The following is a 23,865-nucleotide window of genomic DNA, read 5'->3' on the forward strand; positions in this document are numbered from 1 at the left end:
CACTTTGAGTCTATTTTGTAGTTTGTTTTGGATGAACAAGAGTGGTGGACAAAGATATTTTGACAATGGTTCCTGTCTCGACTTTTTGACTATTTTAGAATTGCCCATGACCGCTTTAGAATGGGAGTCTATGGCCATGCACAAACATGTCCTTAAAACAACCCTTAACGTTCGTTTTCAAAACTGTTCAACTCACCGAGTGGTTAGTGGTGTTCGTTGATGTTCCAAAACAAGTGGCGTAGCGAAATACAGTTTCTGTCGTGTTTTATTTGGCATTTTGTAAAATCCCATTGATTTCCGTTGGAGGACTCATTGCTCGTTGATATTGCGCTACCGGAAACGGAAAGGGGGCGGTTTACATTTGGTTGTAGTCTTTTAGGTCTTTTCGCTCGGTTCTCTCCATAGATATCATATATAAACGCTAGATGTCTTATGGCGCAGTCACTTCCGGCATCATCGTTCGGCCATCTTGTGACAGTGCTCTGTGCATTAAGGTGAATGATCAGCACGCACACATACACTGTATGCAGTGTCATAACTACATCTCTGACGTTTATAACAAACCAAACCGTTTGAAAATCGGTAGAAAAATGAGCAAGTTATGGTTATTTAAAAGTACATGCACCATTGAAGTAGTGAGCGACACTGTCGCAAGATGGCCGCCACGTGCGGACGTCGACCTCCATTGGCCAGCAGTGCGCACGAGACATCTAGCCTTTATATATGATATCTATGGGTTCTCTCTGTCTCTCAGAAGGCTAGCGTGAGCAGAGCAACGGAAGTTGCGGAAGAGCGGAAGTTTATACGCGGTTGTGAGGTATCTGAAAAAATAGTTCCACTATAGAAAAATAAACGGATTGGAATCATACATTGCGCCGATATATTTGTTTTTAATCATCAACGAACACCACTAACCACTCGGTGAGTTGCACAGTTTTGAAACCGAACGTTAAGGGTTGTTTTAAGGACATGTTTGTGCATGGCCATAGACTCCCATTCTAAAGCGGTCATGGGCAATTCTAAAATAGTCAAAAAGTCGAGACAGGAACCATTGTCAAAATTTCTTTGTCCACCACTCTTGTTCATCCAAAACAAACTACAAAATAGACTCAAGGTGTTAAATACCGGAATTGTCCTTTAAACAGTCAAAAACACACAAAATAATGTCAAAATGCGTGAGTATTCACGTAAACACAGTCAGTTATGTTTTAAGGGAACGTAAATAGTTGAGAAAGAAAATGCATGTCCAACAGTATAATCTGTGCATCAGATCTTAAAGTGACAGCAGCCTAAAATACCTGCTGACAAATTATGAGAGAATATTAAAAATATCTAAATGACAGTTTTCCCCCATGGTATCAATGTCAAAATTATGGCTAATGAAAATGCTGAGTGGCTAGTAACTTTGGTAAACAGCTAGCCTCAGTGGCTGGTGAGCAAAAAAAATTAATACCAAGCCCTGGTTATGATGATTAAATTAAATTTATATGACCAAATTAGTCATGCTTTGACACCAGTGACATACAAATTACAATAAATATACTGTAGCAAATTAGCTCAAAGGGAAATATGAATAATTAAGTCATTATAATTCATTATAAATATCTGGATCAGTTGAAAGAATTAGATTGAAGTAGCAGAATTAACATTACAATCAATTAACCTGTTCGTCTAACGAACACTCTATAATAATGAATTTTATAATTACTCATTCAAGTGAAGTACCTACTCAAGAGAGTATGCGATTTCGGACACAGCCAAAGAATAGAGGAAGATATTGCCCTTTTAACTCCTGCAGAGGACACACCTCTCAAGTTTGGCTTGACCAATGACAAAAGTGTAATTTCAAGCGGGACAAAGTTTATTTGTTTGGAAGCTGACTCATTTGGATAATCAGGGTTTGCAAATTTGTGTGCCATTAAACTGCCCAACTCACCCCAATTTTCATGAAATTAAGATGTTATCACTTTGAAATGAAACATGATATGATATAAGGTTATATAAACTAGTAGTTCAATCATAAAGCATGCATAAACAGGTATACAATACAAAATGCAATGTAAAATACAGTAATAATACACACAATGTCCTGGGATGCATGTTAATTTATAGAAAGGTTTGTCTTATGGGCATTATGAGTCTGATCCAATAGGGAATGCAGTTGTTTTTCCATTTTCTTTTAACTTTTATGTTTTGAAGCTTTCATCTATAGCTGAAATGTATTAAGATCTGAGTTCATATGTCCACAAAAATACAATCATGAATCAAGAAAGTGTAAATGCTGAAAGACAATACTAAAAGATTTAAAATGTCAAACACACACAGCCCTTTAAAGGTGTTTTTAAATACGACTGTTCTTCAGATGATTTGCCATCACTGCTGTGATACAAATTGTTTTCTCACAAGCCTGAAGTCTAAAATTGTGATTTACTCCCATGCTGAGAGAAAAGCTCAGTTGCAGAGTAATTGAATGGCATTAATGTTACATGGTGTGTTCTGTTGACTGATTTACTTGTCATGTCTCTTCATGTTCTTTTATGGCCTCCTATACAGCTCCATGTTTCTAGGTTTAATTTTCTCATCAGGCTCCGTTATCTGCCGTGAACATCCGGCTCAGAGGGCTTTCAGTGAGTCATCGTCCAATCACTTTCTCACCGTTTGATCATCTACTGCGAAATGTCATCATTTTAATTGAATATTCCTGAGGTTAAGAAGGACATGATGACACAATTTTCACTTTTGAGATGACTATTCCTTTATGGTTTGCCTTCACTCAAGTACTTTGATGTGTTATTATAATTATATGTAGCACAAATTTTCCTCCAGAATAGTCATATTGTCCCTTTTTCTCACATTTATTTTTTATGTTTATTGTAAGTACAACATTAAGCACATTTTGGTTACGCTATTGCAAGGTGTCCTTGTTACAGAGTAATTATGCATTTAAAGGGTTATTCAACCTAAACTGAAAATTATCCCATAACTGACTCAACCTCAAGTCATCCTAGTAGTAAGCTATATTACTTTCTTCTTTCGGCCAGAACTCTACTCGCGTACGGAAGCCAGTGTCTGTAGTATATAAAGTTTGAAATGGATATTATTAACCCCCTGGAGCAGTATGGATTACTTTTATGATGGATGGATGCATTTTTTGGGCTTCAATATCTCAGTTTCTATTCACTCCCATTATTATATACCCAATGTATATTTTTAATATAACTCTGATTGTGTTTGGCTGAAAGAAGAAAGTCACATACACCTAGGATGGATTGAGGGTGAGTAAACTATGGGATAATTTTCATTTTTGGTGAACTAACCGTTAAAGTACTGAGTAATATTACTTAACATTGGGTACTTATTATAGGGTTATGATTGGGTTTATGGTTAGTTGCTTGTGATTATGCACAATTTATAGTTGTTACTAAAGTAAGCACATGCAACATCTAACAAGGACACTGTAAACTAAAGTGTTACCCACATTTTGTAAATCAATGATTCAAAATGTAAGCACAGCAGTAAATACATTTTGTGAAAAGACATTTGGATTTATTTTACCAGGGTTTTGGAGCCTACACTGTTTCATTATCACATTATTAGTGTGTTATGATGATATTACAAAGCAGACAATAAGCTTCCCGTTATGTGGTGGTGGTTTTGGCATGAACAGCACAGATGTGACTGTTATTTGAAATATGTGAAATATCCTCAGTATCACACACTTTTTGCCCAGTTGCTCAGAAACAGTTTCATTATTATTTCTTGAAAGTAGAATATTTTGTATACATTTTTGGACATTTCACAGGACAAACAATCAAAACTGTTTCTGCTTGATGTTTTTCCTCTTTCCAGCACACTCAAACATTTGCTCTGTCACTCTTTTTAATGATGCATGACATTCAAAACAGATCTTTTACATTTATTTCTGTATGTGTGATGACCTTTAACCCATTCCCAGTATTCAATATGACTTTCTTCTTAATGTCATTGTGTGTTTTTTATTGATGATGACACAAATTCAACATGAATATGTTGTGGACTTTTTTGCTTTTGAGTGACTATCTTCTTGCATTCAATCTTGTAATGCCTAACAGCCAATGCAAATCTCTGGTAAATACTACTGACGACATAATTTTTGCAGGAAAGTCAATAATGAATACATTTCCTTCAAGTTTTGCATTATGTAAAATAAGGCAACCATGCCTGCCAGAGGGGAATGGTGAAAAATGGAACATTCACAGCATGGGACCGCATTCTCATGAAATGTGGTCCATGCTGTGAACTGCGTGGAAATTCAATTTGTGAAATAAAAATCATTACTTTTCCTTCCAGACTGTGTTTCCATTTATTAGAGTGATGCAGTTCTGAAAGTCGCTAAGTTCTGCATGCACAAGAGTATTTAAAGCATTTACATTCTGAGAATCACTGACTTTGAGCAGACCAAACATTCACTTATGCAAAGTTAGGATCTTAGTTGCTGGCAGTCAGTCTACATCATCTCCTCTCAAAAGAGTACAATGCAGTTGTTAAATTTTACATTTCTAAAATTCATTCCTGTGATATTATACACAATGTTTCATAAGAAACATCACTGCAAAGTGAAAATAAACTCTCCGGCTGCACTAAAAGGCTGGTCTCTAAAGACATGCAGAGTGCTAAAACCCCACTGAGACAACACTCCAGATAATAATCACAATCTAAGCTTCAACCACTTGTCTTTAATTATAAGAGGATTGGAATGAAATTTCTAACAGTGATTCATCAGGTACACACTCTAGAAATCCATGCATATTCACAATCACTAATCTGAGCACTTAAATAGAGCAAGTGAAGCAACAACTCCGCTATGAAGAACATAAACTCTTCACTGCATCAAACTCATCATTAGGAATCACAGTGCTATAATATGAATATGATGTTGTTTGCATAATCACAAAATCTATACCTTTCAGTAATCCACAATAAATCAAAGGAGTCATCTTTTTCCCCCGCACCTAAACACAACAGATGAATCTCAGGATCTGGTAGTCTGATACATGTCCTTCACATACTGGTGATCGGTTTTATTAACGTTACTGGAATTACTTTTTGTTCTTTTTTTTATGTTGGCTGAACCATGTCAGAACTTTCTGCCAAATTTCTGGAACGTTCCCTGTTAGCTGTGTAGGTAAACGCCTGTGCCCGGTTTCTGTTATCAAGGAACACCATGGGGAGTGTCTTAAATTAATACAGTGGACAGGGACATGAGACATGACATCCCTTCTGCTGATACTCCCACTCATGCAAGCCCATATAATCCTGTAGTCAGAAAAATACTCTAACAAGGTGTCTCGGATTTCCTCGGTCACAGCTAACAACCAGCAAATTAGTGTGAGCTTGTACTTCTCCTCCTCTACCCTCTGGGTTTGTAGACTTAGCCTTCTGACTACAAATTGCCATTGCCTGTTTCCAGGCCCGTAGGGGGTCGGCTTGACGAAAGGGGCCAACTTCACCTCCACAATCTGAAACAAACAATTCCTACAACTCTGTTCAGTCCAAACAACTCCAAACCACATGCATCTGATTAATACAGATCACAGTCTGAATGAACTGATGCAAAACTCATTTTTGATCTGTGCATGATTCAAATTTTGATTCATTTTGCACAAAGTTGAAGTAAGTTGTGGATAAAACAAAGATTATTGGATTCAGTGTGTTACTTGCTGTTTCTTTGTGAAAGTTACAAGCAATTTCTGAGTTAAAATTGTTTAAACGAATCATTCTACACCATTTTTTCAAATCCTAAAAGCTAGTGAACCGTGAGGGTTTGGTCATTTAAAGCTTTTGGCAACAGTTACCTAAACTCAAAATGATTCAAGATGAGAAGGCTTAAAGAAGACAACTCAAAGTTGTCCTAAAACAAGAACGGGTATTGTATGTATAACTTTGATGAAAGGTTTTGATCCACTTCAAATGGTGACTACTATAGAATCAAGGGCTGCAACTGCATTGAATGTGGAAAACTACTCACGCTGCACATGTGTGTTCACTTAAATTTACAAGGAGACAGGGTCTTTCTGTCAGCCGACTTACAGTAATTTGCCAGCTGCAGTTTCCGTTGAGAATGTATGCGTGGGCTTCCCTCGGGCTCTCTCTCCTCCTCTCTCCACGTTTGCTTGCAGACCGTTGTGCAAATCGACGGAGAAGGCGGCAAGAAGTCATGGTTTCTGAGAAGTTTTACCTGCGCCTGCTCACCTTTGTGGCCCTACTGACTGTGCTGGCTCTCTCAGGTCATTTTTTCCTCTCTTTTTTTCTTGTTCGTTCTTGCACTTTGCAGCACCCTTTTTTCGTTTAAAAGTGTCTGCTAAAATGTGCTTGCTCTCTGGTTATGTCTGAAGTATGAACGTGGGTGATTGAAATGGAAAAGGTGGGAAAGTTCAGTAAATGTTATGTGCGCAGAATTTTTTTTTCTTTGTCATTTTTTCAGGGTGAACGAGTATCATTTTTTTCCCACTTCACAGCATGAAAGGAACACTAGAGCGATGTGTAAAAGGAACACTAGAGCGAATAAACAGCTGGAGAGATTCTTGCAGGAGTTTTTGCAGTCGTATGTCGCACTAAAAGTGTCAGAAGCTCCTGAAATTGACGTCTTCTTGCAGGTTATTAGGACAACTTGTTTTTCATCTTTGCATAGGCTTGTTATAGTTTATGATCTCCCTCCGTCCCCCTATCTATAGTGTCTGATTGAGTCACACTTTCCAGAGAGTTGGAATGCAGGAGGATCTGTTCAGTCCTTGAATGAAGGCTTGGAAATACTAAACGTAGTTGAATGTTATTCACTTTTTTTTTAAGGATGTTCATTTGTGATGCTATTTGTCTCTTTGTACTGTACTGTTTTGTACTGTTGAGAGTTTAAATGAGATGTTTTGTAGGCTCGATTATTACAGCAAGCTGCACGATGACAATGTTTGAGGTATTACGGGATGGTCATTTGTTTAAATATATATAATTAAGTAATATTATGTCAATATACTAAGCTATTTAACCAAAAAAGTAACCACCATGATAAAAGAGGGTAAAACAGAAAACCACATGATGAATCGGAGTTTCCAATTTGTAAAACATGGCCAATATTTTAATTTATTTATAAATGCACAGGATCATCATACACACAAACACCATCAGGATAACACACAACACTAAAATAATGCAATAAACAGGAAATAAATAACAGGAAATCTAACAGAAAAATGTTCATTACCGATAAAAATGAGAAGAAACTAAATTATTTATATAAAAAAATATAATCACATGTGATGTGAAATTAGACAGTATTTACAGTAAAAATGTGTTACATTTTTCACTGTATATAGTAAAGTAACTTACAGGTAACCAATTAAAGATGTTTGTACTGTAGCATCTTTTACTGTCAATATAACATTTTTACAGTGTATTTTTAAAATAATATTATGTAAACACACACACACAAGCACGCACTTAAAGTATAATCATTCTAATTCAGTTTGTAATATTTTCTAGATGTTGCTAGTGAGAACACCCTGGAAAAACTCTTGATGAAAAGAGGTGACTTTTTGTATTTTTTAATTGCATGTTTTATTTTGTCAGCAACAAACTGAACAAAATCAGTAATAGAGTGGTGCATGTATGATATCACTTTGTAGGCCGATCGGCAGTTATCATCACGCTGGTTCCCTTGACAAAAATCCAATATAGGATATTCCCACAGGCTTTTGGATTATCGCTAAAAACAAGCTCTGTGATCAACAAAAGTTTATAATACTTGCCTGTTTTGTCCATCAAGATAATTATCACTGATGAACACAACTTTTATACATTTTGAAGCCTAAATGCAGTCGCCAGAAGTAAAAAGCTAAAGGTAGGATATAAATGAACACCACCACGGTCCCACGAATTCAACGTTATCATCACTAAGCTTCCGACAACTCTTTCAGTTTTTATCTAAAAACATTTTCCCAGAACATTTGAGTTAGAATAGTTTGTAAGAGCAGTTATAATCCAAATGAGCCTGTAAAAGCGGACTGAGTTTACCTGTTCGGCGTGATGACGTTAAATCTCTTCGACAGCCTCTGTAGTCCCATTTAGCCACTTGTTAGCAACTGCCTTTTTCAAGACACGTAACAGCTTCAAAAAATCTCGAGTGGGGTAATATTAATGTATTTTATGTCGTAGAATAAAACGTGAAAGTGTCTTGAGCTTGTGTTCACCACAGACCTTTCAGCCACTTAACCAAAACCGCATTCAAAAAAACCCATTGACTTCGGGACGATGGAACCGGAAGTGCTAAAATGCTAACTCGCTTCCACGTTTCGACCTACAAAGTGATGGCATACCTGCACCACTCTATCCCCCCGGCTGTGGGTGTGCTTTTTTAACCATATTTGTGTCCTCCTGTCCCGTTGCTTTGTCTCCCACTAGTGGACGCTGATGTAAAGCCAGCTGCAGCTGTGGCTGTGACTCCCTCCAAGGCCAAACAGTTCCTAGCCTCCCTTAAAAGGCCCAGAAGAAACCTGTGGGACCGCAGCCGGCCTGACGTTCAGCAGTGGATCCAGCAGTTCATGTACATGGGCTTTGATGAAGCAGTGAGTACTTGTGTCAGCTTTTAATATACCATAAACCAGTTTGATATATAAAAGGTCTCAAAATAGCTTCAGGTATAGCTACACCTTTATGTCATTCTTTACTTCTCACTAACATTAATGTAAGACAAAATTATGCCACAATTTAAGACGAAGTTAAGGCAAACACATAAGTAATCTCTGTCCAGAGGTGTTTAAGAACTTGATACTTCATGACGATACTTCATGGATACTTCATAAAATACTGTATCTGTATATTTTGCTTCTTTATCACCCTCATGTTTCAAGTCAGTTTGTTTTTGAATAGATGTTTGTGAAAATTTCTGTCTTGCACGGCTTTGTTTCTCCAGCCTGCATCTGAAGGGATTGATGTTGCTTGCACAAAAAAAATAAAAAAAATAAAAATCGCCAACTCTGGCCCTCGAGATCCACTTTCCTGCTGAGTTTAGCGCCAATCAAATACACCTCAACAAAGCGAATCAAGGTGCCCATATAAATAAATAAATAAATAATGGGCATGAAATATTGATTTGTGTGGCAATTATCTTGTAACTGTGGACGCCCAAAACATAAGCACATCTATATGTAGGAGACAGCGGTCAGTCAGGTATAGAGTGTTGCATAAGACCTTGGACACATAAATAACATTTGACTGCTGAATGTCATAACTGACCAATCAGAATCAAGAATTCCTCAGGTCCATTTGATTTAGTTGAATCAAATCCCATATGGGATTGACCTGTTACAAAAAGGCTACAGCCAATTTAAGGTCCAACTTTTTATAAAAATATATGTACATTTGAATAATTACAAAAGCTCATTTGTGTGTGTGTGTGTGTGTGTGTGTGATATCAATTTTGAACTCTCTTAATGCTCTACCTTAATGCAGTTCAGACATAAAGGTCTTCACAAAAGTAGGCTTTTTTTCCTCAGTTTTTCTGTCCTTGAGGGATACAAACGTTCTTCCAGTAGTGTTAATACATTTCATTCAAAGTTATCTGGTTCTTAATAATGTTCTCAAAAGCACTTTTGTAAGAACATTTTTTTTTTCTGTTTGTTTTAGTTGGACATTTTTTAAATGTTACTAGTTTGTTTCAGAACATTCAAAATGAACGTTTCCATAATGTTTGAAGAATGGAATGTTGCCTTTACATTCACATTACCAAAAAAAAAAAAAAAAAAAGAATGTTTTGTGCGTTCAGAGAACATTCAGAAATAAAATTTTCATAACTTAATGGGAACGTTAGAAAAATGTTCTTAGAACAGCTTCTGGCAGCGTTTCTTAGGAATCTTATCCCATTCCTCATGATCAATGGCCTCCAATTCAGTAATATTCTTGGGTGTGTGTGCTGCAACCACCTTCTTCAAATCCCACCAGATATTTTCTATGGGGTTCAAGTCCGGTGACTGTGATGGCCACTGTAGAATCTTCCAGGACTTATTCTGCGACCAAGCCTTGGTGGAATTTGAGGTTTGCTTGGGATCATTATCCTGATGGAAGTTCCAAGCTTCAGCTTCCTCACTGACGGCATGACATTTTCACCTAAGATTTCCTGATACTTCAATGAATCCATCTTGTATTCCACACGCTGCAGGTTTCCAGTGCCAGAGGATACAAAGCAGCCCCAGAGCATCACGAGCCACCATCATGCTTAACTGTAGGCACAGGGTTCTTTTCAGCATATGCTTTATTCTTCTTCCTCCAGACTTCCTTCTTCCTTCTTCCTCAGTGTCTGTTGCCACCAAGTCTTGCTGCAGATCTTTTGCAGTCACTCAAGGGTTTTTCTGAACCTGCCTTCTCAGAAATCTGGTTGCTGTTGTTGATAGCTTCCTTTTTCTGCCCCGTCCAGGTAGTGTAACCACTGTTCCTTTAACTTTGAACTTGCAAACTATGCTTCCAATGGTGTCTTTAGTGCCTTCGCTATCTTTTTTGTATCCTGTTCCTTGTTTGTGAAGGGTGATGATATATTCTATTAACTTTTTGGACCATTCTTTTGAATTTGTCACATTTTACTGCATGTTAGAAATATGGCTCTCAATAAACTTAGCCAGATCATATATTTCATGTGTTCTAGCTCAAGCACACCTGGTGCAACTAATGAAGCCCTTGATTAGATGCGTCAGGGCTGCTTGAGACAACACCTGTTTTGCAGATTTTTGCTGATTCTATTCAGGAGTTTGAATAATTTTGAGACTGTGGAAGTTGCATTTTCAGTTGAATTTGGGGAAACCACTGGAAGCATTAGTTGTGTTGAGCTATTGCAATTACTTTTGTTAGATTTTTTGTCATTGCAAACAGCTGAAAGCTGAAATTTTTGCCAATAAACCTGATTTGTAATGGGGGTTGAATAATTTCAATTACAACTGTATATTGTGTGCAAGATTTAGTTAAAATGAGGGAACAAATTAGTAAAACATTCTGACATATTAGTAAGTCGTGGAAACAAATTAATTTGTGGCCACAATATAAATCTTTTTTTTTGTCCACCGTCATGTGCGGAGAACAGCTATTGTTATGCGAAAAACAAATTTCATACATATATACTCATTGTCCTTAACCCTTATCATTCACAAGGGCTCACAGATATGGTCATTGTGATTTTGCAAAGTAAGACACATTCCTGGGTCAGCATATTTTTGAACAATGATAGTTGAATAACACTGACGTAGAAGCACCTAACCCTGGTTGTGAGCCTAAATGTGTGTGCATAAACTTTAAACTTGTCCCTCAAATCTGATTGGTTGATTAGAATGTTGTTCCAGGAACAACTTGGTAAAACAAGTTTAATACTTGGTAAAATCACGCTCACCCACAGATTTTAAAAATGTTTTTGGCACATCTTAAAAAGTACATTGATTAAACAATTAATTATACAGTGTGTAGAACAGAAAGTTAGATGGTACAGAATGCCATTATTTAGTTGTTACATCTTATTTCAAACTTTGATTGAACCTTTTTTTCCCCCTCATTTCCTACAGAGACTTGAAACTGATCTTGCCTATTGGATGGACCACCACCAATCCAATGACCAAGGTCGCCAGCATCACTATGATGAAAACTCTCCCATAGGGCCTCGGAGCGCTGGGTCATACAGGCATGGAGCAAATGTCAACTATGACTACTACTAAAACACCATGTCCTCCCAGAACCACGTCACTGCTGCCAAGAATACAGTTCTAAGACATAACCGCTGATTTACCGCACAGTGATGTCAGCTTGCTTCTTTTGTAGCTTGTACTCCTTTTGAAAATTGTAATAACAGATAGAACAACGCTATCTCACGACCAATTCGTACGAATTCGTACAAGTGATTAAAAGGTGGCTAATTCGTACGACCTCACTCGTACGAATTTGTACGATTTGTCTAAACCCACGTGAAGGGTAGGTTTAGGGGCGGGGTCAGGGGTAGGTCATTCGTATGAATTCATACGAATTGGGCAATTCGTAAAATATGTACGATTTAGCAAAAATCGTACGAATTCGTATGAGTGAGGTCGTATGAATTCGTACGAATTTGCCACCTCGTAGAATTCGTACGAATTGCCGTGAGATCAGGCTGGATAGAACATCAACATAACGCCCATTTTTAAAGAATAGTTCACACATAAATGAAAATTGTATCAGTACTTTTACTCCAAAATGACAACAAATCCCAGAAAAAATATCAAAGTAGGCCATATGACACATTTGTGATAAGACTGAAATGTAGTTCATTACTGATAATCTTGTCCTCCACTGTAGGATTTTAGAGCTTGATAGCCCCAGTCTTCATTAGCTTTCATAACAATGATATATAAAAAAACAAAACAACATCTTATGGGTTGGGAACATGAGAGGAAATGATGATGGGATCATTTTTGGGTGAACTATCCTTTGTAGTTGCATAGACTGTCAATGGAGCAACAGAAAGCTTTCATTAAAACATTCATTTGTGTTACAAAAGTCTTACGTGTTTGAAACAACTGGACACTTTTTTTTTTAGTGAACTATCCTTTAAGGTCTTCTATCTGGTGTAGTTTTAAAAGTCTGGAAGCAGTGTTACAATAAAGACCACAAAACCTAATTTTACATAACCGTTTTTGTTTTGTTTTTCTCTTTTTTTTAAAGAAATTAATACTGTTATTCAGCAAGGATGCATCAAATTGATAAAAAGTGACAGTGTCGTGTTACAAAAGATTTATTTCAAATAAACTTTCTATTCTTCAAAGAACTTTCAAATTGTATCATGGCTTCCTCAAAAAATATTAAGCAGCACAGCAACTGTTTTTTTTAAGCATTGATAACAATCAGAAATGTTTCTTGAGCAGCAAATCACCACATTAGAATGATTTCTGAAGGATCATGTTACACTGAAGACTGGAGTAACGATGAAAATTCAGCTTTTTAAAAAGTTAATTATATTTTACAAAATTAATGTTATAGTATTTTTGATCATACAAATGCAGCCTTGGTGAGCCAAAAGTCTGTCAAAAACATTAAATATACAGACGTCCATTTTTTTTTATGCACCCAATAGTGGTAAAGGGAAGAGGGGAAAAAAGAGAGAGAAGGATTATGAATGGAAATGCAAAAATGGGAAATAATCAGCCACTGAGCAGAAGAACAGAGAAAGTGAGATTAAAAAGGGAATACAGTGAAAATCACAGTAAATATTTTATTAAAATATTCTTTTCACCTGAAATCAATTATAGATTCAAAGTTCTGTATGAAGTTTCACAAAGGTAACAACAGATTTTACTCAAAATCATCACAAAGAACATTTTCCAAAGCTTTTCTTTAATCCGTGTGCTCAAATTTCAGGACGGAGCTGGATGAGGTTTCCTGCTCCAGACCAGACATTCAAGATCTTTAAATAATATGCAATCGCTAATTTCCAAAATTTCCTGCAGGCGTCCATTAAAAAAAAACAAAAAAAAAAACAGATCACATCAATTAAACGGCACAGAATGTAAACACAACAAAAATGCACAAGATGATCTAAGCTTGCTTTAAATAACAGACAGACGACTGACAAACCAAAGTGCAAGGCAAAGTTTGTAAATTGGATATTTTTGAGGCACATTTGACTGAAAAACAAACTCTTTAGAGACAGCTCTTTGCCTGAGCCGCTTTTCAAAACATTTGCGCAAAAATCATGAGAAAAAAAAATCCTTTTTTTCTTCTTCAAAAAGATGTATCAGTAAGTGGGAGGTGGGAAACCCACACTGTAAAATGGCTGCTGGATGTGATGTCTAAGGTCCTCCAGTATCCCAGCATTCCTGAGATGAACACAATTGATCAGTTGTGTCTGGGTCTTCCTTTTTTCATCCGTGCAGCTTTGGGTTTGGGTATGTACTGATTATTGGCTTGATGCTCCAGCTCTCTGCTGAAGTACTGGATGGTTTTGTTCAAGCCTTCCTCCAGTGGCACCTGCAAACACAAATTACATTTTAATAAACGGGCTGTTTCAACTCGGAATTATGATTGGATCAACCACAACTGAGACTGTCGTAAAAACTACATGCATACTACGTACATACTATGGCTGTGTCAGAAATCCTTAAATTTTGAGGGGAAAGTCATTTATAGTGGACATTTTTGAGTGCACGCATTCAATCCCAAAATGCACTGCAACAGCTAGAGAATACCCATAATGCACTGCGAGGGTCATGCCGATTCAATTGCAGATATATTCCTTTGCTTGTTTTGGATCTGGAGATGCTGTACTATTGCAGAAGAACAAGACCCCCTACTGTATAAGACTGAAAACAAGGATTGTCGGACAAAAACTTGTCAACGTTGGGGAAAGAGTAAACATACATACAGTACTGTATGTCTTATGGATGTTAGTATTGCTGTAGTGTGTCAGTAGGAAATATCAGTTTTACATTTCCAAACATTCCTTTTGGCAATAATTGTAGTAATCCAGTTAGATTTGTGTATGCACGAGGAGTGTGACAACAGCCGGTATGATCTGATCTCACCATCATCGAGTCTGTATGTGATTACATGAAGAAACAGAAAAAACTGAGACAGACTAAATCCAGAAGAAATGAGGCGCTTGAAGAAACCTTCCTGTAAAGCTACAGTATTGTGAAAAGTTTTAGGCACTTGTGTAAAAATGCTGAAGTCAGGATGCTTTCAAAACTAATATCATGAACAGATTTTATTTATCAATGAACTTCTATGAACTAAATCAAATCAATATTAGGTGTGACCACCGTTTGCGTTTAAAACAGCTTTTGTCCTCGGTACACTTGCACATCGTTTTTCAGATAGCTTTGCAGGCAGGTTTCTTAATGCGTCTTAGGCCTCGTTTACACTGTCAGTGAAATGTGACCCAATTCCGATTTTTTGCTCATATGTGACACAGATCCGATGTGTTCTATGACAGTGTAAACAGGAAAAAAAACGCATGTATTCGGATATTTCGAGATCGGTTTCAGGCCTCATTCATATGTGGAAATAAATCGGATATGTGCCAATGCGACTCATGTAAACAGGCAGATCGGATTTTCTGAGGCATTAGGCAACGACGAGAGAAACCCCGACATGCATCTGCAAAGGGACGTCTGCCCAATGAAACGTTGTGTCGTCGTAGGAGAGGAATGTGAAAAAACGTTGACACAACATATTGTCGTACACAAAAATATTTCAGACCCACTGCTCCTCGTTAAAGCCAATATGCTCCCACCAGTCCTAAGATCTCTCTCACACAATATAACTGAAGCATATGTGCAATGATGGCACTTTTCGTCCTCCTTCACCTCAAAATCATGGTGATGTTTGGCAAACTTCGCATATATTGCAGAGCTAGCATCAAGCGTATTTCGTGTCCACCCATCTGTGCAAGAGAATTTAACCCTTTAAGCATGCACGATGTTTCAGATAGTATGGCAAGTGTAAACACATGAATCGGATATGGGTCACAGTTGAAAGACCAGTTTTGACGTGTAAACGGACGATCAAAAAAATCGGATAAAGGTAACAAATCAGAATTGGGCATCAAGACCGGCAGTGTAAACGAGTCCTTAGAGACGTTGCTGCAGTTCTTCTGAATTTAGTCTGTCTCAGGTTTTTCTGGTTCTTTATGTGATCCCATATGGACTCGATGATGGTGAGATCAGATCTCCGTGTGGAGAACAAAAATCTCACTGGATTATTACAATTATTGGCAAAAGGAATGTTTGGAAATGTAAACTGATATTTCCTTCTGAGACACCACAGCAAAATATATAAATAACTGGCTTTTTTGTGTGAAAATAGTAATGTGCCTAAGACTTTTGTACAGTACTGTATGTATGCATGCATGGATGGATGGATGGATGGATGGATGGATGGATGGATGGAAGAGTATGCATGGATGGACGGATATGGAAAATGTATGTATGCATTTATAGAAGTATACCTATGGATGGATGGAAGAATGTGTGTCTGTATAAATGGAAGAATGTATGTACGCACGTACTGTATACACTGTATGCATGGATGTATGCATGTATGGATGGATTATTTTTTATGTAAAGCACTTTGGTCAACCACGGTTGTTTTAGCAGGACAAGATGAATATGGATTCATGGATGAAAGAATGTATGCATGTACGTTTGTATGTATAGATGGATGGAAGTATATATGCATGCATGGATGGATGGATGAAAAAATTGATGCATGGAATGATGTATGTATGTGTTTGTTTGTATGTATGTATAGATGTAATGGAATAATAAATATGTATGGATGAATGGAAGAATGTATGTATAGACGTATGTATGGAAGAATGGATGGATGTCAAATAGGTATTGAATGGGTAAAACAGTGAGATGTTATGATCAGTCTATAACTCACCACAGGTTCCCAGCCCAGAAGCATTTTGGCCTTGCGGATGTCTGGCCGTCTCCTCTGTGGATCATCCTGTGCTTCTGGAAGGAACTGAATATGACTGCGGCTCACTGAGGAGACATTCAGCGGCTGGGTGTTAATTCAGATTCTAACACCCCATTTGCAATTTTGTAGAATTTCTACGTACCAACTAGACTCTTAATAAGTTGTGCAAACTCCAAAATGGTGTGTTCCTCTGGATTGCCCTAGAAGAGAGGAGCGAGCGGGTATGAGGAAGAGAGATCAATGGTGTTAGGTGGGAGAAGGTCAATACAGTCTTCATAATTAAATGACTAAAACCGAAGGCCAAGCAATTCACCCCTTGGACAATGTGCCCAGGGTAAAGAGCTTTCAGTTCAATTCAATGTAACACAAAGGCAGAATATTTCTGTAAAATAGCTCTGAAATGTGGAATGATGTGACAGGCAATAGATTGGTCTTTTTAGATTTATAGTATCTGTCTAGTCCATTTAGAACAAACAGTCATTTACTAGCTTAACCCTTTAAGTCCTGATGGCATTTTTAGAGTTGTTTTTTTCCCTGAGTGACATACACAAAAGTAAAGACTCATAACTCCAAAACTAGAGCAAGGAGAGTAAAAAGTTAGGTGTTGATTGATAGAAAACTTTGTACATTTTTAGAAAATAAACTTTTTAATTACATTTGGACATTCTGAGACATGCTGAGAAACTGTTGTTCCCCTACATGTAAGCTGCTTCTGGATCAAATGTTGTGGAGATAGCATAAAGTAATCAAAAGTTACAGCATTTGGAACCAAGGTTGGAACTTTTTTGTTTAGCTCCTGACACCCGGAATGCAGTTTTAAAATTGTTGCTTTCTGAGTGACGCACACAAAATATAAAATCTTTAGATCTGAGTGATGGATTATGTTGAGTTTGGGCTCTTTTTAATTGGAAGAATCTGCTATAAATAATGATGGGCCATTTTCCACGATTTATGCATGTCTTATGAAGTTACAAGTGAAAACGCCACGTATTATTATAATTTTTTTTATTGGCTACATGTGCATCTGTGGTGTTTTATGTGTGTTATAACTACATCTAAGTGACAGATTATGGTGAATTTTGGCTCTTTTTAATCGTGAGAATCTGCTGTAAATGTATGTGCACTTTGGGTTTAAGGGGTTAAACATATTTTCATGTAATCAAATAACCAAAAATCCCATGTGTTTTTGGTTATTACAACGTATGCAATTATTTTTAACATTTCAAGTGGTATAAATTATTAATGTATTATGAACGAACAATAACAAAAAATTATAAATAGTATATTTGTAAATTAACATTAGTGTAGATTAATAAATGCTGTAACCCCCCCCCCCCCAATAATAATAATAATAATAATAATAAATAATCATTTTTAGATACATTTATTTACATTTTGTGTTTCTGTCATTTTTTTAATTAAATTTTTTTATGTACAGCCGTGGCCAAAAGTTGAGAATAACACTATTAATTTTCTGCCTTAGTTTTTATGATGGCAATTTGCATCTACTCCAGAATGTTATGAAGAGTGATCAGATGAATTACAATTAATTGCCAAGTCCTTCTTTGTCATGAAAATGAACTTAATCCCCCCAAAAAACATTTCCACTGAAAGGACCAGCTGACATCATGTCAGTGATTCTCTTGTTAACCCAGGTGAGAGTGTTGACGAGGACGTTTGATTGAAGATTTTTGGAGGGTGGCCAAAAATAAGAAGAAAGGGATTGGACGGCTGAGGACTGGGGTAAAGTCATTTTCTCTGATGAATCCCCTTTCCGATTGTTTGGGGCATCCGGGAAAAAGCTTGTCCGGAGAAGAAAAGGTGAGCGCTACCATCAGTCCTGTGTCATGCCAACAGTAAAGCACCCTGAGACCATTCATGTGTGGGGTTGCTTCTCAGCCAAGGGAGTGGGCTCACTCACAATTGTGCCCAAGAACACAGCCATTAATAAAGAATGGTACAAAAACATCCACCGAGAGCAACTTCTCCCAGCCATCCAAAAACAGTTTGGTGACGAACAATGCCTTTTCCAGCATGATGGAGCACCTTGCCATAAGGCAAAAGTGATAACTAAGTGGCTCTAGGAACAAAACATCCCCAGGAAACTCCCCAGACCTGAATCCCATTGAGAACTTGTGGTCAATCCTCAAGAAATGGGTGGACAAACAAAAAACTCCAAGCATTGATTATGCAAGACTGGGCTGCCATCAGTCAGGATGTGGCCTAGAAGTTGATCGACAGCATGCCAGGGCGAATTGCAGAGGTCTTGAAAAAGAAGGGTCACCACTGCAAATACTGACTCTTTACATAAACTTAATGTAATTGTCAATAAAAGCCTTTGACACTTATTAAATGCTTGCAATTATACTTCAGTATACCACAGTAACAAGATCTAAAAACACTGAAGCAGCAGACTATGTGAAAATTAATATTTGTGTTATTCTCAAAACTTTTGGCCACGGCTGTATAAACCTTTTATACATTTTTGTATTTTTTTTGTATTTGATTTAACACATCAAGTTAAACTCTTGCCAACTAGCTGAAACAAAAAGTTTTAATATTTCATTTAAGTAACAATTTCTTATGATTTTAGTTCCACTTAACTGTAATAATCCCATACTATTTTTGTTTTCAATTTGTAGGGATAAAATGATCATTATAGCCATTCAACAATATTATAACAACTGAATGGCCTGTAAGGCTTGTTAATTTATGCAGACTTATAAACTCACCAGGTTAACTGGACTACTGATGTTACTGTTCATCAGGGACACCAGACCGTTCACCAGATCACTGGGGGGAAGAAAAAGAAACAACGGCATCACGACACAGTGCAGTGAAAGGATGATGCAGATGTGATGACAATGTGAAGTGACGGGGGAAACAAACGAAAAGAATGAATACAATTATAAATTATTGAAACTCATTAATTCAACAGAAGCATTTGGCAATTTGCAAATCCAGTTGTATGAAGGAGTCACGGGTCATTTCCTCTTCAGGGCGTTCAGACACGCATATATGAATTCCTTGTGCACGTGTGTGTGTGTGTGTGCGCATGAACACAGTGGGGCAGCAGAGAGCTCGCTAACACACCAGCACAGCCATTCTAACATTCAGGTCCATTCAGTCTCACACGCTAAGACTATTAATAACTGCCTTTCATCAACACCTCAAGAGCTGTCATCTACACATCTACAAGGACAAACCAAATACACCCTATCAGTACAAGTCCATTGAAAAGCATATTATTTGGGGGGGGGGGGGGGGGGGGGGGGTAATAATAAGATCCAAATAAGATCCTTGCACCTTTCTCTCAGGTGTCTGCCTCCAATCCCTTCTCTAATAAATGCCAAATTACAATGAGAAGTCACAAAGCATTTATTTGAATGCTTTGTTAGCATTTCTTTTGCACTGGACCCAGTACCCCAGCCCACTGTGTGATTACATTGGCACACAATTCCACTGTAGATGAATCACCTTTTCTTTTGATTAGCAATTATTGTGTCAGATGGTGAATCAGTTTTTTACTTGACACAATAATGGCTCAGTGTGGCTTGTTTTTTTATTTATGTCTGCTTAGAGAACTGTGTTATTTATCATTCCAACATGTCCTAGGATTTAAAATTGAACTTTTATAGTATGACGTTTTTTGTTGTTGTTGTTGAAAACATACCTCAAATTATAATTTCAATATTTCTTTATCTGCCTCTTTTGCTCTTCTCTCTGGTTCCGTTGTCCACTGATATGAATGTGTGAACTGGTGATTTAGTCAATAACTTACTAAATGGCAGCTGCCATAATTTGTGTTTAGCTATTCATATAAAAGTCTAAGAAAGTGAATGACGTATAAACCAATAAATTACAGCAGAGAGCTAGGTGCCGCCACACAGACCTTTATATTGTGCGAGGCAGTCCTAAAGCCATTATTATGTAGGATGGAGTAATTGGCATAGGTAAAGATAGCAGGAAATCAGTGGGTTTTGTGTTGCTCTTCTTACCACAAATTGTCTTAAGCTATTTGCTTTATACTCTTGCCTAATGCATGGGGGGGTTGTGAGAAAATGTTTGGAATAAACAAAGGAGTTGACGGAGAACATCAAACATCACATTTACTCATACTTAAGGTTAGCGATTTTTCAACCCCCCCAAGTGCTAAATACTTCCTACGCGTTTGTGCTTCACACATGAATTAGAATCACATTCACATTGTGTGGCTTTGGCTTGTTGAGGAGAGGTTTTCTGGTTGGCAAATGATAAAATAGGTGTAAAAAAAGTTTTACACTGAACAGGGGCCTGCACAGCATAGTTTGAAATCCAGGATTTCTTGCTTGCACGTGTCCAGTCATAACAGTGCTGTCCTGTCCACATCCAAATTCACACAAACAAACCTTCACATAGAGTACACCTAATTTTATGCAGGCCACAAATGCATACTTTAGAAGATCTAACAGCTGGATTCATCAAAGTCTGCAAGGCTCAAGAAATCAAATGTTAATTTGATATTCAAAGACTTGTTTAAAGGGTAACTCCCGCCAAAATGCAACCTAGGGTCTTTTTGTTAATCTACCGAGAGGCAAACTTTTGTTTAAAAGCATAATTAGAATGGAAACGCCACTGGTATTTTCGTTTTTGGTCAAATTGCCTTTTGAATGGGAGTGATTGGGGCATTTCTATGATAGCATAAAAAAAATCGCTATTTTTAAAACACTGAGAAGGCTCGACACAACATGAAACTTTGCTCGAAGTATCACCAGGGGCTCTACACATGAACTCGAGCATTGAGAACATTGTTTGTGTACACAGAGTTTACTAAAAAGAAAGATTTTGAACAACTGTAGCTGTTGTTGTTTCCGTCCACCGGCATTTTGTCAGTCAAAAATAGTCGATCTCCGAATGCGAATGAACTGACTCTGAATTTTAGTATTGTTTCTTATACAAGGATCCTTTTTCAAATTCAAGGTCAATACTGATTTTCACTAACGACAAAAAAAAAAAAAAAACATTATCCGTGAATTTATTTGGAACTAAGCTTTAGGAGCTTTCCATCTTTACTCTACTGCCTGTTACGGAGATCGACTATTTTTGACTGACAAAATGCCGGCGGACGGAAACGAAGTGAGTTGTTATAAATCTTTCTTTTTAGTAAACTCTGTGTACACAAACAATGTTCTCAATGCTCAAGTTCATGTGTAGAGCCCCTGGTGATACTTCGAGGAAAGTTTCATGTTGTGTCAAGCCTTCTTAGTGTTTTAAAAATAGCGATTTCTGATGCTATCATAGTAGTGTCCCAATCACTCCCATTCAAAAGGCAATTTGACCGAAACCGAAAATACGGTCAAACTTAAAAGTGGCGTTTCCATTCTAATTATGCTATTAAACTAAAGTTTGCCTCGGGTAGATTAACAAAAAGACCCTAGGTTGCATTTTGGCGAGAGTTACCCTTTAAAAGATATAGATTTGCTGTGAGCAGACAGTATTAGAAGTATTATATCGTTTGCCTTTCGTTATAATGCTTTTTTCACATAACCTTTTTCATAATATTTCATTAGACAGAACTGTTAAACAAAGACAATAATCTAATGAAGACAGAGAATGAAAGCATCTGTGCTCAGACACTGAAGTTCGTTATTAGCTGTCAAAATAAAAGTCTCTGTGCTTTCAAAATAAACACCCACTTCTGACACTTATCGCAGGGCCTAAAACTAACTTTTTGCCACACCTGCCAACGGCCCGTGACTTAAGAAAATCTACTGGCCATAAATATATTTTTTACTGGCCACAAAACTGTTTTCGCAAAACCCCCAGCTAAAACTAACATAAATTTAAAACATTTTTAAAGACAAGTAAACAGTCTTAAAGGTGCATTGCGCAACTTTTCATGTTAAAAATACCCGTTTTCTAACCCATACATGCTTAAACAATTGCCTGATGGGCTGACTGAGCCCTTCTCTGATCACTGCGATTGCCTCTATAATCCTGTACAGTAAAATAAATAAGAGGGATTCGGGTCGGAATCTGAGACTGGGCGTGACGTCATGCGCGTTCACAGCACGCTCATATGTCTGGCAGGTTTGTGTATGCGCCGACGCCGCCATTCTCCGTAGAAAATGGATTCTAAGAGACCGGCTTGTAGTTAATTTCAAACACCAACGCAAACTCCACGTAAGATAAAAAAAAAAAAAGAACTTTTGTCTAGTGCAACCAAAAGGTCCAAATTGGAGTCAGACAGGCGTCGGGGTAAGACGAGAGTAAACATAGGGAAGGCTTTCAACAAATGGAGAGATCTCCGGTCTGCTCTAGGGCTCAAACGGGATCCTCAGTTGGCTTTTTTCTTGATAAAAAGGTAAGATATATCCCATTCTCTAATGTCTGATACGGCCAATAATGACAATAAATGACGATCCATAAAATGTGTAATGCTTTAGCGTAAGCTAGATAAATGTACAATCGGAATAGGTTTTACTAACTTACCATTGTCAGTGATCAGGTTCAGAATGATTGTGATATAAAATGCTGATATATAAGTTAGATACTTAGACACAAATTTTGAGCAAATTACTGCTTAATTACGATGTATTGCTATTGGAATATGCTACTTAGCTGATCAATAAAACAGGCTAAACCCCCGCAAATCTTCGGCGGATTAGCCTGTTTGGCTTTTATGGTAACGTCATAGTGCCACTTGATTGTTTATTACCTTGAGACATTTGGGTGTACTTTGTTGACCGACTGTGTATGGTATGGTATCATGATTACAATTTTGAGCTTTTACAAAGTTATAACTTATATTGTTCATGAACGTGTTTCCATAATAATAGTCATAAGTGGATACAGTAAACACATAACACAGTTCAACATGGAGATAGATGGGAATAAAAAACGAAGTTTTCTACTACCCCCATTTTTTCCCTCACACATAAGTGTGTTATTTACTCAATTGTCTTTCCTTTCACATATTTTAAATTACTTGCAGATTTAAAACTTTATTACCTCTGAAGACATTATGATTGTAAACAAAAGATTTGTGCGGCTGATGCTCCTTGGGTTATGACCAGCTCGAGCTCGTGCAAGCATGCGTGTGCGTGTGGTCCGTGAGCGTGCACACCTCTGGTTGCAGTTTCGCTTGCCGCCAGAGGGGGCGTAGTTCTGCGAAAACTCAGACTCTCGCGCAATGCACCTTTAATAATAAAATAAAATAAACAGTGCTTTTCAGGTTTTTCCAGGTAGGTCTGACAGTAGTTTTCAGGTACAGAAATGTAATGCAAATGTAAAATTACACTGCACAGTCTTCACTTTAAAAATTAAACATCAATATTAATTAATCCTTATTAAAGTTACACAAAGGTTATCCGGTAAAGAGCAGTGAGTGACTTTTTAATTTGTCCTTTGTTGCTTAATTAACATTAA

General features: G+C 37.3%; 2 protein-coding genes across 3 annotated transcripts in view; one reads left to right on the top strand and one right to left on the bottom strand.

The window, feature by feature from the left end:
• Positions 1-6,143: 6,143 nt before the first annotated feature.
• Positions 6,144-12,658, top strand: ecrg4a (ECRG4 augurin precursor a). Its single transcript, XM_084422342.1, has 4 exons — positions 6,144-6,266; positions 7,516-7,560; positions 8,434-8,597; positions 11,574-12,658. Exons 1-4 carry the CDS (start codon positions 6,197-6,199, stop codon positions 11,721-11,723), a joined length of 429 nt encoding a protein of 142 aa, XP_084278468.1. The 5' UTR covers positions 6,144-6,196; the 3' UTR covers positions 11,724-12,658.
• Positions 12,659-13,235: 577 nt separating this feature from the next.
• Positions 13,236-23,865, bottom strand: part of uxs1 (UDP-glucuronate decarboxylase 1) — a 77,946-nt gene continuing 67,316 nt past the window's right edge. For both annotated transcript variants that reach the window (XM_084422340.1, XM_084422341.1), the window contains 4 exons: positions 19,191-19,251; positions 16,601-16,658; positions 16,420-16,523; positions 13,236-14,004 (listed from right to left, as the gene is read on the bottom strand). In XM_084422340.1, the coding sequence (XP_084278466.1) occupies positions 13,873-14,004; positions 16,420-16,523; positions 16,601-16,658; positions 19,191-19,251 (355 nt within the window). In that variant the 3' untranslated portion in view covers positions 13,236-13,872. The remainder of the gene's footprint in view (positions 14,005-16,419; positions 16,524-16,600; positions 16,659-19,190; positions 19,252-23,865) is intronic.

The sequence above is a fragment of the Rutilus rutilus genome (assembly GCF_951802725.1).
Source record: "Rutilus rutilus genome assembly, chromosome: 10".
In the NCBI taxonomy this organism is placed as follows: domain Eukaryota; kingdom Metazoa; phylum Chordata; class Actinopteri; order Cypriniformes; family Leuciscidae; genus Rutilus; species Rutilus rutilus.

What these genes read in the sequence shown, in the direction of transcription:
- ecrg4a (XM_084422342.1), top strand. Translation starts at nt 6,197, where the DNA reads ATGGTTTCTGAGAAGTTTTACCTGCGCCTGCTCACCTTTGTGGCCCTA. An exon ending in AAAACTCTTGATGAAAAGAG is followed by an intron (nt 7,561 to 8,433) that starts GTGACTTTTTGT and finishes GTCTCCCACTAG; the next exon opens with TGGACGCTGATGTAAAGCCA. An exon ending in ACATGGGCTTTGATGAAGCA is followed by an intron (nt 8,598 to 11,573) that starts GTGAGTACTTGT and finishes CATTTCCTACAG; the next exon opens with AGACTTGAAACTGATCTTGC.